Source organism: Raphanus sativus, chromosome 1 (assembly GCF_000801105.2).
Source record: "Raphanus sativus cultivar WK10039 chromosome 1, ASM80110v3, whole genome shotgun sequence".
In the NCBI taxonomy this organism is placed as follows: Eukaryota; Viridiplantae; Streptophyta; class Magnoliopsida; order Brassicales; family Brassicaceae; genus Raphanus; species Raphanus sativus.
The window spans coordinates 6,042,376-6,058,852 of NC_079511.1; the positions used below are offsets into that span (position 1 = coordinate 6,042,376).

At 39.7% G+C, this 16,477-nt stretch overlaps 4 protein-coding genes, 2 long non-coding RNA genes and 1 other non-coding gene across 7 annotated transcripts; 5 read left to right on the plus strand and 2 right to left on the minus strand.

Moving 5' to 3' along the window:
- Positions 1-931: 931 nt before the first annotated feature.
- On the minus strand, positions 932-1,500 carry LOC130510724 (uncharacterized). Its single transcript, XR_008944465.1, has 2 exons — positions 1,459-1,500; positions 932-1,306 (listed from the first exon to the last, which is right to left on the minus strand). It is a non-coding gene; the product is annotated as an uncharacterized LOC130510724 (long non-coding RNA).
- Positions 1,501-3,525: 2,025 nt separating this feature from the next.
- LOC108817528 (uncharacterized) lies at positions 3,526-5,247 on the plus strand. The gene is made up of 5 exons (XM_018590248.2): positions 3,526-4,205; positions 4,281-4,439; positions 4,508-4,606; positions 4,709-4,846; positions 4,940-5,247. The coding sequence occupies exons 1-5, from the start codon at positions 3,624-3,626 to the stop codon at positions 5,066-5,068; spliced, it is 1,107 nt and encodes a 368-aa protein (XP_018445750.2). The 5' UTR covers positions 3,526-3,623; the 3' UTR covers positions 5,069-5,247.
- A 170-nt stretch (positions 5,248-5,417) lies between these two features.
- Positions 5,418-6,299, minus strand: LOC130510728 (uncharacterized). Its single transcript, XR_008944469.1, has 2 exons — positions 5,757-6,299; positions 5,418-5,664 (listed from the first exon to the last, which is right to left on the minus strand). It is a non-coding gene; the product is annotated as an uncharacterized LOC130510728 (long non-coding RNA).
- A 78-nt stretch (positions 6,300-6,377) lies between these two features.
- Positions 6,378-8,727, plus strand: LOC108817526 (ETHYLENE INSENSITIVE 3-like 3 protein). Its single transcript, XM_018590246.2, has 2 exons — positions 6,378-6,616; positions 6,811-8,727. Exons 1-2 carry the CDS (start codon positions 6,576-6,578, stop codon positions 8,534-8,536), a joined length of 1,767 nt encoding a protein of 588 aa, XP_018445748.2. The 5' UTR covers positions 6,378-6,575; the 3' UTR covers positions 8,537-8,727.
- Positions 8,728-9,470: 743 nt separating this feature from the next.
- TRNAL-AAG (transfer RNA leucine (anticodon AAG)) lies at positions 9,471-9,551 on the plus strand. Its single transcript has one exon. It is a non-coding gene; the product is annotated as a tRNA-Leu (tRNA).
- Positions 9,552-10,941: 1,390 nt separating this feature from the next.
- On the plus strand, positions 10,942-13,890 carry LOC130511357 (protein DETOXIFICATION 17). Its single transcript, XM_057008320.1, has 8 exons — positions 10,942-11,291; positions 11,706-12,250; positions 12,502-12,588; positions 12,671-12,727; positions 12,815-13,053; positions 13,157-13,275; positions 13,362-13,448; positions 13,571-13,890. Exons 1-8 carry the CDS (start codon positions 11,055-11,057, stop codon positions 13,643-13,645), a joined length of 1,446 nt encoding a protein of 481 aa, XP_056864300.1. The 5' UTR covers positions 10,942-11,054; the 3' UTR covers positions 13,646-13,890.
- Positions 13,891-14,438: 548 nt separating this feature from the next.
- On the plus strand, positions 14,439-15,881 carry LOC108843561 (uncharacterized). Its single transcript, XM_018616791.2, has one exon. The coding sequence runs from the start codon at positions 14,439-14,441 to the stop codon at positions 15,879-15,881; it is 1,443 nt and encodes a 480-aa protein (XP_018472293.2).
- The last annotated feature ends 596 nt before the right edge of the window (positions 15,882-16,477 follow it).

Below are 16,477 nucleotides of genomic sequence, written 5' to 3' on the forward strand. Positions count from 1 at the left end.
TGCTCAGCTGTCGATGCCGGCGTGTGTTGGTGTTAGCAGTGGTGGCGCGTGGAGTGATGTGGTGATGCGGTGTCGGTTGGAGTCGTCTATGGCTTCACCGAGGCATTGTCACATCCTCTCTTCCAATTGCTCATCTCTGCCGTCTTTAGTTTCAGATCCTCGGAGAAGTTATGTCGACTTGACTTCCCCTTATTTTCAGCTCTTGGTTCATTGTTCAGTTGTCCCGTTGTCACCGGTTCAGCTTTTAACAGCAGCTTGATACTTGTACTTCGGTTCTCGGAGTCGGCGTGAGGCGGGGTTTGGTGGTTCCAGCTGGTCATCTGGTTCCCACTTTCTCCTCGGTGACCCCTCACGGCTTTGCAGCACATCCCGATATCGAGGGTTCAGTTGAATCCTTGGTAGTGTTGTTTGCTATCTAATTGCAGGTTTGGAGCTTGCTCTGTTGCAGAAGATGTTGCCTTCCCGTACCCGTGTTTTTGCTTGCCGTAATAGACAGAGGTGATCGTGTGGTCCTCTTTGTAATATGCGGCCTTAGCGTTGTAGTGGAGTTTTCTTCAGGCGATTGGATCTTCTGGTAAGCTTTGGTCGTCTCATATCCGCTATTTCGTTTGTGCTTCATTGATAGTATAGATTGCAAGACTAGTAAGTTCATCGGAAACTAGCTACACCGGAAGCAACGTGAGGAGACCCCGGCAACCGAAGAAATGAGGCGAATCTCTCCTCCTCGCGGTTCTCGTTAAAGGCTGAGAACGGTAACCGATGCTCAGAAATGTAGGATTCTATTTAGTGGAATGCGCCGGGGACATGGGTTGAGCGAAACTAGATAGGAAATTTCAGATTTGGGTAATTTTGTTCGAACTGGTCTTGTAATCGAAACTATTATTCCCGTTTCCGGGTCGTTAATTTAAATTACTTAAAAAAAAAAAAAAGATGAGGAGGGTAACTTTGTGATTCGGCCCCTCATAAGACTCTATATCTCAGGAACACTCGATAAGTTAATGGCAGAATAAAACCGAAACATAAAAGGAAAAAGAAAAAAAAAATCAATCGCAGATGTTTCAGTATTGATCCATCTTCCAAAGGATTTGAATTATTATCTTAAGCGGCTGCCATGGTTGTTGCCAGATTCCTGGCGAAGCTCGTTGACGACAGCAGCTAGAGCCTCGGGGTTAAGACCAAGATCGCAGAGAGCTATTAAAACAGACAATGTATGTCGATCGAGACCAGTGTCCAAGATGTTCGACATCCGAAACACAAGCTCCAGCGACTCCCTCGCAGTTTCAGCTGCCTCTTGATCCATTTTACTCTGTCACCACAAATATAAAATCAAATTTCATTTCCAAAATCTACGAAAAAGATTCAACTATTTATACGGAGTTATCGATTACTGACTGCTCAAAAGTTAAATTGGATTCCTATAGAGTCAAAGGAGACAAACGAAGAGAGAGATGTACAAACCGATTATGCAACGGCGACGGATCTGAGTTGAGTTCCCAGAGCTTGACAGTTGAAAGAGAGAGAGAGAGAGAGAAACGAGTCGAAGATGGAGACGAATTGAATGCGTAAACGGGCCTGATTTTTTTAAAAGTCCACTGGGCCTGGTTCTAAGAATGTTAATTGCTTTCGATTAATTAGGCCATTTGATCAGGACTTAGGCCGATTAATTAGGCCAGTTTTGAAAGGAAAAAAATGCATTTGATTTTAGGAACAGTGGAAATATTTAAATACTAACTTTGCTATATTATCATTGAAATTGGATGAGTATTTAAACAATTAGATCATTGTTAGTTAGCTGAAATTAAGATAGCTTACTTTTAAATAATGTATCAATTCTCATCCAAAAGATAAATAGATATATGCTTTACTTTCTCATTAATAAGATACATACAAATGCTTCATTTTATTATTACTGCTAGCCATTGATAAATTTGGTAGATGGATAGAAAATGTATGATTCTAGTATTTTATTTCGTGTTAGATTGTTCTTGTGAATTACGACTCAGTAACTAATCGACAGAAATACTGAGTCGTAATTCGCCGGCAATCGACAGAAATAGATTGTTCTTGGGAAGTGGTGGCTCTCTCTAGCACCGCTTTCGCCGGCTTTGTTTCCGTGGATTTTCTCGGGTTGGTCTTATTTCTCTTGATCTACGAGGCTGTGTTTCATATGCCTCTCAGCTTCTCGTTCTGTCATCTGGTACCGCTTGTATGTAAGCTGGAGATGATAGATCGCTTGTAGGCTTTTATTCTCTCGGGTGTTCTCGTAGATCGGTTGGTGGTGAGTAGTTCTGTAGGCTTGGGAATCGGTTGAGATCGCGATGAGATCGTATGATGCTCTCCGGTGAAGAATCCCAAGCGACGAAGGTAGCTCTGCGAGTTCGAGATGGTGCGGCACCGTCGTGGTCGGTGTGCCGCGGAGATTAGGGTTTCATACCCTAGGGTTGTTGGGTTTGGGCTTGTGGCCCAGTTTGTTGTATTTTTTTTAGTTGGGCCGACTTTTTGGACCTATGTTGTATTATGTTTTGGATTGGGCTTTGTTCCCTTTTTTATAAAAATCTTGAGAAGAAAAAAAAAAAAAAAAAAACTAATCGACAGAAATACAATTTGGCAACCTAAAATAACAAGGTCGTTTGTCGTGGAGTTTTTGGGCCATGCTCCGAGGAGAATAAAGTTGAAAGTCTTGAGACTTTTGGACTCTGGTTTTGCACTCAACACCTAATTGACGCACCTAACAGTCTTCCACGTTTTATCATTTTTATTTTTATCGCAAATATCAACCACAGTAATTGTTTACAGCTAATCTATTTCCCATCAAAACCGGACCAATATTCTTTGGGTAATTGTGTTAATCCATGTGGCAGGTTTCGATATATAGAAACTTGCAGATTCTTTTCAATTTTGTGGCCAAAGCATAATCAAAACCTGTGACCCTCTAGTGCATCTCGTCTTCCTTACATCGAATAAATAAAAATTGGAATATAGCTCTGACAAATAAGAAAAGTAAAAGTGACATGAGAGACCTTTTCTACATATACAAGCAAAGACAATAAATTTTCCTCCTTTATCTTCGTGACAAAAGTGAACATAATGAAAAAAAAAGTTATTTAAATCAAGTCAAATATTAATGCTTTGATTGGAAGTAAAAAAAGAAAAATCGAAAATTCTGGTATTTAATTTACCCTCTTTTACCTCAGGATTTAAGTTTTGAAAAACTCTTAAGACACTTGATTTATAAATTTTTGTAAATTTTAAATTTATTTATTTAATTAATTATAACTAAAATACATATTAAATATCGGTAAAATACTTATAAGATTTTTCTTATCAATAATGATGTCCTAAAAACTCAGTAAAGTATAAACGAAACACAAATTTTGCATGTGAAAAGAAAAATATATGATCAGTTTACTTGTAGACTTCAAGAGTACACAAACTATATAATATACGAAAAGTGGATTTGATTAAATTGATACGTTAATTAGTTTCACTAAAACCAAGTTAAGAAGTCCATCACACTCTTCCCCGCGCTGTGTGTGTGTGCGCTTCTCTCCCCACCACTCCATTATCTCTTCCTCTCTCTCTCTCTCTCTCTCTCTCTCTCTCTCTCTCTCAGAGAGAAGACAATGCCTGTCTCTGGAGATCCCTCGTCTACTTCTTCGACAACAATCTGCCACCACATCAGACACCAACAACCCATGAACAACAACCTCCCACCATATCCCTCCGCCGCCGATGAGCCTCTAATCCCCAAACCTAACCGCATCTCTAAATCCGCCATGTCCACCTTCTTCCTCTTACCTTCATCCTCATCATCCAACGGACCCACCAGAAGAAAGGCAAAGAAACCAAACCCTTTCCCCCAAACCTCTTCCTCCTCCTTTCGCAGCCTCGGCTGCACTTCCTCCGCCTCCCAGAAGGTTTCCGTCCCCGCCGTGATCCGCTCCTCCGCGAACTGGGACGCCACTGATGTCAAAACCAAGAAGACGAAGAGCAAGAAGAACAAAGGTAGTACTAGTAGATACAACGGCGGCTCGGTCAAGATCTTGAGCGAGGCAGATAAAAGCGGTTGCGGTCCGGTTCCTGACGTTTGGTGCGGACCCGGAATCGGTTTTTCCACCGATGCTGTTGTCTCCGGCACGAATGTCCCCGTCGAAGCGGAACCCCCGAGAAGGAACATTCCGGCGAGACGCAAAATCGATCGAGAGGTTTGTGTCTTTTTATTAATTATTATTACACAAGTCTTGTCTTAAAACTCAAAAGTGTTTTAACATTATGTGCAGGGCTCTTCTGTTCCTCCGAGGCGATCTCATAATCAAGAAACCAGTTCTTACTTTGACTCTGATTTGACGTCGAGGGATGATGAACAGACGCAGACGCTTTTCTCCGATAGATATCATCATCGTCATATACGACAACCTTACCCTAATGGACTCGACGAGGTTAGAGAGTGTGTTCTTGACTAAGTTTGTGTGGGCATTGTTTTTCATCTAGATGGTTTTGTTTGTAGATGATGATGATACAGAATGGTTTTGTAATGGGAGGGATGTTAAGCTCTCACGATCATTTCCGTGACTTGAGGCTCAACGTCGATGCCATGTCTTACGAGGTAATGTAATGTTCCTTTCTTACAAAAGAGTATCTTAACTCTTATGTTTTTTTTAATTAAAGAGTTTTGTGTTTGTTATGTTGTGTGTGAAAAAAAAAACAGCAACTTTTGGAGCTTGGTGATAGAATTGGGTATGTGGACACTGGACTTAATGAAAAGCAGATCAAAACCTGTCTCTGCAAAGTCAAACAGTTTCAGAAAATTGCACAACTAGAAGATAGAAAGTGCAGCATCTGTCAAGTAAGCTCCAGTTAGTGGTGGTTTCATTACACTCAGATGTTCATTCTCTTTTTTGTAACAACAACCCACGTTCTTGTGTTTGTTTGTCGACAGGAAGAGTACGAGGGTAAGGACGAGGTAGGGAAGTTACGATGTGGGCACAGGTACCATATCCACTGTGTGAAACAATGGCTGCTGAGGAAGAACTCTTGTCCTGTCTGTAAAACGATGCCATATGTTTAAGAAGTCTTAGATATAGATAAGATGAGGATGATGATTCCTGATTTGGAGACTGATCCCAATCACTATCTGATGTTAGATTCTTCTCTGGGGATTATTACTCATGATTTGCTATTTTGTGCTGATGAAAAACATTTGTAAGAAGCAGCAATTTGTTACTATTACTTACCTATTGAAACAAATCACAGAGACATTGTGAACCCCACATTGCTTGTGGGTTAAGATCAATCTTTTAGTTGGTGATTATTAGGTCGGCAACTACAAAAAAATGTTGGGTAGATGAGATCTAACGCTATTAGATCACATGAAAATGATGAAACTGTTACGTGCAAGTAACATCTAGAAGGTTATCTACATAATGCCAGTTCAATGATGTTACTGTACTAATAAAGTCATCAATATCATACACATTTGTCTGTTTCAGACAGATTCTGTTATCTGTATAGCACACTTACATTATTTTTACTTCGGTTTACGTGAGGGAGACGAGAGTTTATAGTTTCTACAACATAAGAATGTACTTTACTTACCTTAGGATCTGACAATAGAAGGATGTATTTAGCGGCGTCAGGCTTGGCAGTTATAAGCCCCTCCGTTTGCTGCCATTTGGAACCAACCTCAACGAGGCAATGAGAGAAGGAAGAAGATAAAAATTTGAGATTGTTTTCTACTATTATGGAGTTTAAGTTACCTAGAATATTTGTTGTCCATTGTAGCTTGAAGAGTGATCGAATCTAGATATTCTTCTGTTATTATATATAACCTTTAAGCCAACAATACCCATGTTCTTTTTGTCTGAATTTCACAGCGTCACAAAACTCCTTCAAATTCCAGTCGCAGTTCTTCGTCTGATCCTAGCAATAGGGAGAGCAAGAATTCGTTCACTGTAAAATGTAATTTTTTTGAGTCGAAAGCTACCGCAGCGTCGACAAAAAGAACGTGACTGAGAGAGTAAACGAGGAAAGAGTGCGTCGCCCTAGGACTAGGAGCGAGTTTGGTATAATTTTGGAGAGAGAGGGGAAAGAAAGGAATGGGTCGCCGGTGTATAAAGATGAAAGACAAGATCCACTAAAACAGTACATTTGGTTAGAAGACGTTGATGCTTACATATAATAAAATGAACGAAGCGATGAGATCCTGCCTGATCATCTTAAAGGTTTTTCGTCGGTATAGTCAAAATATGTCGTCAAAAAGTCAACTTCTTTGTTCTGTTTTGTTGCCACGAGGGAAAAAAGTTGTTACTATAAAAGCAAAACAAAATTAAAAGAAAAAAAAAGGAAAAACAGAACAGAAGCGAAAGCACAATTGGTTACGAAATAAAAATAACAAAAACAAATAAATGGCCTTTGGGTTTTTGCCACAAAATACCGGCCCCTTCCTAGGTTCCTTCCCAATTTCGCAGCCAATTTTTACTCTTCCACCTGAGCTTGAGGAGAATAACAAATAAAGGAACCCTAACCTTCTTCAGGGACTTGCAATTTCGAAAGGTTTTGATATCCTTTTTTCGTATATGAGCGGAGGCGATCTCATTATGTCCGTAGCAGACATCAGGTTAGGGAACATTCTATTCAATTTCATTGATTTGCTTTCGGACGACGCCCTTCTCATGCTGTCATCTATAAGATTTAGTGTTTATTGCTCCTTTCTTATATTCTGGACCTTTTGATATTTCTAGCAAATTTAGAATCTTCGTTTATGTTTGCTTAATATTAAAAAAAAGGTTGTTTCTTTATTGATTTTGCTAGGATGGAAAATGAGCCTGATGACTTAGCTAGCGACAATATCGCAGCGGAGATTGACGTGAGCGATGAAGAGATTGATGCTGAAGAACTCGAGAGACGGATGTGGAAGGACCGTATCAGGCTCAAAAGAATCAAAGAACGAACCAAAAGCGGAGAAGCTTCTCAAACGAAGGAGACGACGCAGCCTAAGAAGATCTCTGATCAAGCGCAGAGGAAGAAAATGTCCAGAGCTCAAGACGGTATACTCAAGTACATGCTAAAGCTCATGGAAGTCTGCAAAGTCCGTGGCTTCGTCTACGGTATCATACCCGAAAAGGGGAAGCCTGTGAGCGGTTCCTCTGACAACATAAGAGCTTGGTGGAAAGAGAAGGTGAAGTTCGACAAGAACGGTCCAGCAGCGATTGCTAAGCATGAGGAGGAGTGTTTATTAGCTTTCGGGAAGTGGGATGGGAATAGAAACTCTCAGTTTGTTCTTCAGGACTTGCAGGACGCTACTTTAGGGTCTTTGCTGTCTTCTCTGATGCAGCATTGTGATCCTCCGCAGAGGAAGTATCCTTTGGAGAAAGGGATGCCTCCGCCTTGGTGGCCGAGTGGGGATGAAGAGTGGTGGGTGAAGAAGCTTGGACTGGGGAAAGGACAGAGCCCTCCTCCTTACAAGAAGCCGCATGATCTCAAGAAGATGTGGAAAGTTGGGGTTTTGACGGCTGTGATCAATCATATGTTGCCTGATGTTGCCAAGATCAAGAGGCATGTTCGTCAGTCTAAGTGTTTGCAGGATAAGATGACGGCTAAGGAGAGCGCGATTTGGCTTGCGGTTTTGAACCAAGAGGAGGAGGAGTCTCTCAGTGACAATGGAGCTTCTAATGTAACTGAGACGCACCGGAGAGGTGATAACCCTGACAGGAGGAAAACTGTGATCAACAACAGTGACAGTGACTATGATGTTGATGGGACGGAGGAGGCTTCAGGTTCTGTTTCGTCTAAAGACAATAGAAGAAAGAAAACTCAAAAAGAACAACCAACAGCCACTTCAGAACCAGTAAGAGATCAAGATAAAGCAGAGAATCACCGGAGAAGGAAAAGACCTAGAAGAACTGTCAATGGACAAGAGGAAGAACAGCCAGAAGCTGAAGCTGAACAGAGAAATAGTTTACCTGATATGAATCATGTTGGGGCTCCTCTGCTGGAATATAACATAAACGGTACTACTCATCACCAAGAAGAGGGTGTTTTAGAACCGGACATCGCCTTAGGACCAGAGGAAAACGGTCTGGGGTTGGTGGTGGTTCCTGAGTTCAGTAACAACTATGCTTATCTTCCTCCTGTCAATGGACAAGCTATGATGCATGTAGACGAAAGGCCAATGCTTTACGAACCAAACCCAAACCAGGAGTTGCAGTTTGGATCAGGCTATAACTTCTATAATCCCTCTGCAGTGTTTGTGCATAATCAGGAAGAGCATACACAGATGGAAACGAACGCACAAGCACCGCCTCACAACTACGGCTTTGAAGCCCCAGGAGGAGGAGTACTTCAACCCCATGGGAATGAGGACAGCGTCACAGGAAGAGATTTGCCGCCTCAGTTTCAGAGTGACCAAGATAAACTCTTGGACAGTAACATTCTGTCTCCATTCGATGACTTGGCGTTTGATAGTAGCACCTTTTACTCTGGATTTGATTCATATGGTGCATTTGATGAGGAGTGCTTATCATGGTTTGCAGCTTAGTTTCTTAAACGTTTTTTGTTGGGAGGTTACATGGTAAGTTTGTGTCACACCACTCCATCTTGTATATTTTACTCTTTTTAGTTTATAAATTTTCATGTGTTCTTAACTATTTCTTTTACTTTTCTGATTAGTAACAGTGTAATTCTCTATTTAGATTTGTTAAGAGAAACAATTGTTTTCCTTTTGAATAATTTGCCAGACACCTATGATTTTCCCTGTTGTAATATTCGCCAGGGAAAACAGTGTGTGTCTTCTGTAAACTAACCCTGTGAGTTATTTATCAAGTTAATTAAATTATGATCTTTGTCTGCTCGAGTTTCATCTTCTTGTAAGTATGAAATTGATATGAGATCTTCACATGCTTTGCAAAGATGGTTGACATAAATCTTGTTCAGTAAGCTTTCCCCATGTGGGAAACATGGCATAAAGCTATATCGCTTCACCTAACTATTAGTTTTTTTGCTGCTATGCGCTCTACTCTTAGAACAAGATACAAGAAACTCACCTCGATGCCTTGAGATATATATACTGACTGAAGCTGAGAAAGTCTTTGTTCCAAGTGAAGGCTTCTCTCCTCTCGGATATCCCCTGAAGATAAGATAGTCATCACCTCGAAACTGAGACAAGTCCAAATTAGAATAATTCCAGAACATCTCAGTCTCTTTCTCTTATCATGAGCTTTGATGTTACATTTGATAAGGTAGGCCTAGAGAAGACCAATCATTTCTGACCCTTCGACAGTATCACGACCAAGTAGTTTGTGATTGGTGCCTTAACCATCTACCTCTTACCACTCACATGGACGCACCAACCACTATGCTTTTAAATTTGTCAAGCCTAAGTTTTCAGTGTTCTCTCTGTCTTTCCAATTCTATTTGCAACGTCTATTTTATATACTTGTTATACTAATTTGTTACTCTGAAACGAACAACAAGTTGATATGGCCGAGTTGGTCTAAGGCGCAGGATTAAGGTTCCTGTCCGAAAGGGCGTGGGTTCAAATCCCACTGTCAACAATTTCGTTTTTCTTTTCTGGTTTGCTTTTAATACGCTGACGTGTCGCAGTGTGGCTCCGCTCGTTCTAGTAACGCGTCAACAATTTCATTAGTTGTCTTTTTTTTTTTCTCTTTTCCTCTAGAAGGTAGTGACTAGTTTAGTGAGCAATATTGTTGCCTGAAGTAAATATTTATGCTGAAGTTGTGGCGCTGCGATTAAGTGTAACGGAAGGACTATTAAGTTTGTTATTCACACACTTCCAATGGAGGCATCTAATGGAACAAAAGAAAGACATTGAACACAAACAACAATTCGATAACTATTAGTGTCAAATAGATCTCATGAAAAATATTTCTGCTGCCAGTTTCAAAAAAAAAATATATATTTCTGCTTATTCAAGTATAGGTAATTCACATTTTTTTTAAAGGTAATTCACATTTGCTTATCAAATAGATGGTCCAACATGGTTGTTACTTGTTAGTGTCAAATAGATGGTTCATGGAAATATTTTTGATCAATTTTCTGGATAATCAATGATTAAACAAACATGAGGAAGTAAAACGTTTAATAATGATGCAGGCTATGAAAGTAAGTACAATTTTCACCATTATATGTGCATTACAATAATTATTTTTGTTTGCGTTATAGAATTTTGATTGTACATATATTCAAAATTATTTTTGCAATTTGGAACCATACAGAAAATATAAACTTTAAATCATTTTAAAATAAATTATTTTTCGTTAATGTACATTTTGTTCGGTAATAACTAATAACCAAAGGTAAGGATAAATTTTGTTTGGTTGAAAAGAGAACGAGAAGCCACTCACAGTCTAAAATCGGAAGCTTTGAATAGAAATGGATGGTTGTGGATTTGTGAGAATATTTGATCATAATGTTTGAGTCAGATTGTGTAAAAACATTAATGAAAAATATTCTGCCTAGTCGAGAGGATAAACCGTTTAAATTTATTAGTTAATTTTTATATAAAAACATAATCGAGATTTTTAATTTTAAATATTTCCAGCATTGGCCACAAACCCTACAAAACAAATAAACTAGAGACAGCTCTAAAATATATATTTTTTTTTTGGTAAAAAGCTCTAAAATATATTGTTACGTGAAAAAGCATACTCCCTCTGTTTTTTAAAGATGTATGTTTTAGGAATTTTTTTTGTTTCAAAAAGATGTATTTTTCATATTTTTAATGTAATTTTTGTCAACTAATTATGAATAATTGTGAATCTCAAAAATATTAATTGCATTTCTTGAAATTTTATTGGTTTAGAAATATAGGAAATATAAAATAACAAAAAACTATGCACTAATAAGTAAATTTTAATATGTTTTATTAAAAAGTGTGAAAATCTCAAAACATGTATTATTTAAAAGAGGGAGTATATATCAACGACGGCTTCACAAGAAACCCTAAAAAGGGACACAGATAAAGAGTTTGTTATTGTATTTCTCAGATTATTTTAACATAGTTTTCTGACGTTTGCAGAAAAAAAAAGAGAGAAAAGATGGGAGATGGTGTGACTCCTCCGCTTCTAATCACAGAAAGAAACACGACGACGATCCGTGTGAAGGAGGAAGTGAAGAAACAGCTATGGCTTTCTGCTCCTCTCATTGGTGTAAGCCTCCTTCAATACTCTCTCCAAGTCATCTCCGTCATGTTCGTTGGCCATCTCGGTTCTCTTCCCCTCTCTGCCGCCTCCATCGCCACCTCCTTTGCCTCCGTCACCGGCTTCACATTCCTCGTACGTTCCTTTCTTTTTCTTCATGGATCCTAATTACATGGTACCATCTAGTTTTTGTTTTCTTCTTAGATTATTTAAAACGATTTCTTCATTATATTTATGCATAGATCGTATTAGTCTTTCGTTTATATAAACTTCTTTTATATGTCCTATCTGCTGATCCAGTCATCAATCCTGTAAGAACATTTCTACATAATGGATTTGTTCTCGAAATACCACAATGCCTAACCCAAGTTTTGAATGTTTATAAAAACTTTTCATGTGTTAAATAAGATTGTTTTCTTTATTACAAGTGCACGTGCTAGAATCAACATGTCTAAAACGCTGACGTGCTTCTTCACTGTCTTCTTCTTCTGTTCGAAAACAAATATATAATTCAACTCATTTTGCTTTTCGTGTGAGTCACGTCACCAGTTGGGAACAGCGAGTGCATTGGAGACACTATGTGGCCAAGCGTACGGAGCAAAGCTGTACGGGAAACTAGGCATTCAGATGCAGAGAGCAATGTTTGTTCTTCTACTACTCTCTATCCCTCTCTCGATCATTTGGTTTAACACGGAACATATACTCGTACTCGTACACCAAGACAAGTCCATCTCAAGTGTTGCTGGCTCGTACGCGAGATACATGATCCCTAGTCTCTTCGCCTACGGACTACTTCAATGTATCAACAGGTTCTTGCAAGCGCAGAACAATGTGTTCCCTGTTTTTGTCTGCTCTGGAATCACCACTTGTCTTCACTTGCTTCTCTGTTGGTTGTTTGTGTTGAAGACTGGTTTAGGATACAGAGGAGCTGCTCTTGCCATCTCGGTCTCTTATTGGTTTAATGTCATTCTCCTCTTGTGCTATGTCAAGTTCTCGTCTTCTTGCTCCCATAGCTGGACCGGGTTTTCAAAGGAGGCTTTTCAGGAGATTTATGAGTTTTCTAAGATTGCTTTTCCTTCAGCAGTTATGGTTTGGTAAGTGAATATCGAAACAAGAATGCTGCATTGTTCATGTCTGGTATTCATGGTTAATCCAATATTTAGCAGACTATAAAATTTATTAAGGATTTTAGTTCAAAAAAAAAGTTTATAATAATTTGGAAACCTATGTTCATATATATTAATCTGTAAAATCTTTAGGAACCTAATTAATGTCAATATTTCATTTGGCTATAATCAAAACCGGCTCTGCTATTATCTAGATTTAATCAAATTGTTTGTTACAGTTTGGAGTTGTGGTCATTCGAGCTTCTGGTTCTGGCCTCAGGGCTTCTTCCTAACCCGGTTGTAGAAACTTCGGTTCTTTCAATCTGGTAAGTTTCAGTTATTCTTGTATTTTTTTGTGGTTTCTCAGGGTTCATAGACTCAATCAACACATTTTCTCAAACTTTTCAGTCTAAATACTTCACTAACAATCTGGCAAATCTCAGTTGGTCTTGGTGGTGCAGCGAGGTAAGTACATTGGTAACGATATAACATAATCTTACTATTCCAAACTATGGTTCTGTTACATACACTTGTTTGTTCTTTAACTTGCAGCATTCGAGTCTCCAACGAGTTAGGAGCAGGGAATCCACAAGTGGCAAAACTGGCTGTATATGTCATTGTAGGCATAGCAGTAGCCCAGGGGGTCGTGGTGGTAACGGTTTTGTTGTCTGTTCGAAAGATCCTAGGCCGAGCTTTTAGCAGAGACCCGAAAATCATCTCTTATGCTGCATCTATGATACCTATTGTCGCATGTGGAAACTTTCTTGATGGTCTCCAATGCGTTCTCTCAGGTTCTTGCACACTCAGCCATATGTTTCTGGGAAACAAGAATATATTGGTTTTCATTCATGGCTTATATATGTCAAGTTTATCCTGGTTTGTTTTTTGGTTTAGGGGTTGCTAGAGGATGTGGATGGCAGAAAATTGGAGCGTGCGTAAATCTTGGTTCGTACTATCTTGTTGGAGTTCCGTTAGGCTTATTACTTGGTTTCCATTTCCACATTGGTGGTCGGGTAATAATCTTTAAACTTCCGTCATAGCCGAGACTAGTTTTTATAGAAATTATCAACATGTGTGGTGCTATGTCATTTTTGTGTAGGGGCTTTGGCTTGGAATTGTAACAGCTCTAGCTGTTCAAGTGCTTTGTCTATCCTTGGTCACTATATTCACAAACTGGGATAAAGAGGTAACTTTGTTTTAACTTTTTTTTTTTAAATGATGTCCAGTTTTATGTATATATATACATATAAGCGAATTTGAAACTGCGCCTGATGTGATTCTGCTTGTTTTTTGTTTAAATATGAATAGGCAAAGAAAGCTACAAAAAGAGTTGGATCTTCAGATGACCAAGATGATAATGTCGAACAATCAATTCCAAAATGAAGAAAAGCATGGGATTGCAAATGAGCATATCTTTTAACGCTGATAATGAATAATACGAGTATTTGATTCTTCTAGAGGTCTTTATGAGACAATAGTCCATATATGCTATGAAGTCAGGGGCTAAGTCAATAAGACCCAAATAGCAATTCCCTTAGGCCCATTATTTAAGGAAAGATACAGCCCAACTGTAGTTTTTCTTATAAGAACAGCCCAACAAGCATCATCTGGGACCATGTTTGAAAGATGAAATAAAATCCGAAAAAGTAAAATGAAAGTGTTTATGTGCTTAACGTTTGAGTTTTTTCTTTTGGTATTTTAACCAGAAACATATTGTAAATTTTGGAATTTGCATGGTCATGTATGTTTTGTAAGTGTTTTTCCTTGTACTGATATGACAACATTTTATCAAACTTAACCTATTTATACGGTGGGTACAAAAGTTCAAAATAAGTTAAAACGTCGGCATCAAGAAACTTCACGTTTAACTACCCATGTGGACAGTGGTGGGTTAATTTTCTCTCGGCGTATGTTAGCTGCTTCCCTCTTTTGGGCTAAATTCTCCAACTTCTAAGATCTTCTTTTAGATTTGTGGGGCCTTCGACCTTTAAAACACGTTTTCATTTAAGAGAGTTAACCACTTTCCTGTCCTTTTTACCTTTCCTAGCGATAATCTTCCAGAGTTTCTAGGGTTTGCTCATCCAAGAAAGGAGTTTTCTGAGATCTGCTACAGTTTCAAGTTTGTGTAAGGAATACGGTCAGTAGGAGGTCGTTTCTGGAGGAAGCTGGTTTGAAGATGTCGAATCAACTGGACAAGGCACTGAAACATATGACGCTTGAAGAGGAGGAAGAACCGTTTGTCTTACCCGACAGGCCGGAGTTCTTCGCAACAGAAAGAAACTCTTTGAGTCTGATAGGAAGGCTCTTAAATCCTCACTGTCAGAGGATGTCGGATCTGATTATGGATATGCCAAGAAAATGGAAGCTATACAACAGAGTAAGAGGAGTTGCTCTATCTCCAGACAGATTTCAGTTCATCTTCAAGTTTGAGCAGGATTTGCTAGAGGTTCTGAGCAAAGTTCACACGCACAATAGCTGGGCAATTGTGTTGGAGAGATGGGTCGAAAGACCCCCTGACGACTACTTACAACACATTTTAGTGTGGGTGCAGATGAGGAACATACCGGTGAACCACTACACGCCGGAAACCATTGAAGCGTTGGGTGAGTTCGCGGGTCACGTCGTGGATGTACCCTACGATCCAGAAAAAGCTCAAGTCAAGGATTACGTAAGGGTTCTAGTTAAGTTTGATGTCTCGAAACCTCTGAGAAGATTCAAAAAGCTGACGTTGCCAGGAGGAGAAGTCGTTAACATTCGATACGACTACGAGAGGCTTCAAAAGAGGTGTTATACTTGTCAGAGGCTAACTCATGAACAGGAAAGATGCCCTTGGGTGATAGCTGAGAAACAAGGAGGGGCTAAAGGATCTTGCTCATCAGCAGAAAGTAAGAACACAGAGCTAGTAAGCCCGCTGGAGGAATCGGATCCGTTATATGGAGTTCTGGCTACTAAACACCTTGGGCTGGATCCTGTGTATGGGCGACCGAAGATCGCAGAGGAAGTACTAGATGGGATGAGGCAGTACTTGCGAGCTGCAGAAGGTCCAGAAAAGATGGCAAGAATCGAAAGAGTCAAGAAATCACTAGATGATTTGGAGAATGACCCATTGGGCCAGAAGATGTTTCTTAGGCTAGAGGCTGCTCCTGTGGTCTCCACTGATTTAGATAAAGGCAAAGGGGTGGTCTTCGACTTTAAAGCTCAAGCGGACAACTCTCAGGTGAAGGAGAAATTCATGGCTGGAGCCATAGTGGCAGGAGCAAAAACTCTGCAATCTGGCAAAGTAATCTCTTTCGGCGCTGTGAATGAAAGTACTGGTTACTCTGATCTCTCTAGTTCTCGATTGGAAAATCCAACGGGTTATAGTGCTGGTGTTTTACACTCTAGTGCTTCCGGGACTATCCAAAAGAAAACTAAGCAGAGAAAAAGACCAGGAACCTACACTAGAAGAGCAGCTGGAAAGAAAGCAGTGAAACAACAAGATGAAGAAGTGAAGACAGTGGGAGAAGGAGTCATGTCTGATGGGAAACGGAAGGCACAAGATGATGTCGAGCCATCTCAAAGCTCTGCAAGGTTTAAGAAACCATTGGTGGTCCCAACTGAGGGACCGTCCAATATTTAAATGACCATGCTGAGTTGGAATTGCCAGGGTTTGGGCCGTGCACAGGACTTGGTGATTCCTAGACTACGGGAGATGCGGCAAGAGTATTTCCCGGAGGTTCTTTTTTTAATGGAGACGAAGCACAACCGTAATGTTTTGGTGGACCTACAGACTTGGTTAGGCTATGATAGGATAATGACAGTCAATCCTATCGGGTACAGCGGCGGCCTAGCTTTAATGTGGAAGAATTCTGTAAATATTGGTTTCAAGTTTGTAGATAAGAATCTTGTAGATTTCAGCGTTCAGTTTGGGAATGAAATCTTCTATGTTTCGTGTATATATGGTGACCCTGTTACTGGTAGAAGATCTAAGGTGTGGGAACGATTGATGAGGATAGGGGCGTATCGTAAAGAACCTTGGTGCATGATGGGTGACTTTAACGAAATAAGAAACAATGAAGAAAAAACCGGTGGTCCTCGCAGAAATGAAGCTACCTTTAAACCTTTCAATGATATGCTAGAGATTTGTGATATGGTTGAGCTTCAGAGCACTGGTGATAAACTCACATGGGGTGGTCAAAGAGGTGATCACTACATACGTTCCTGTTTGGACAGATG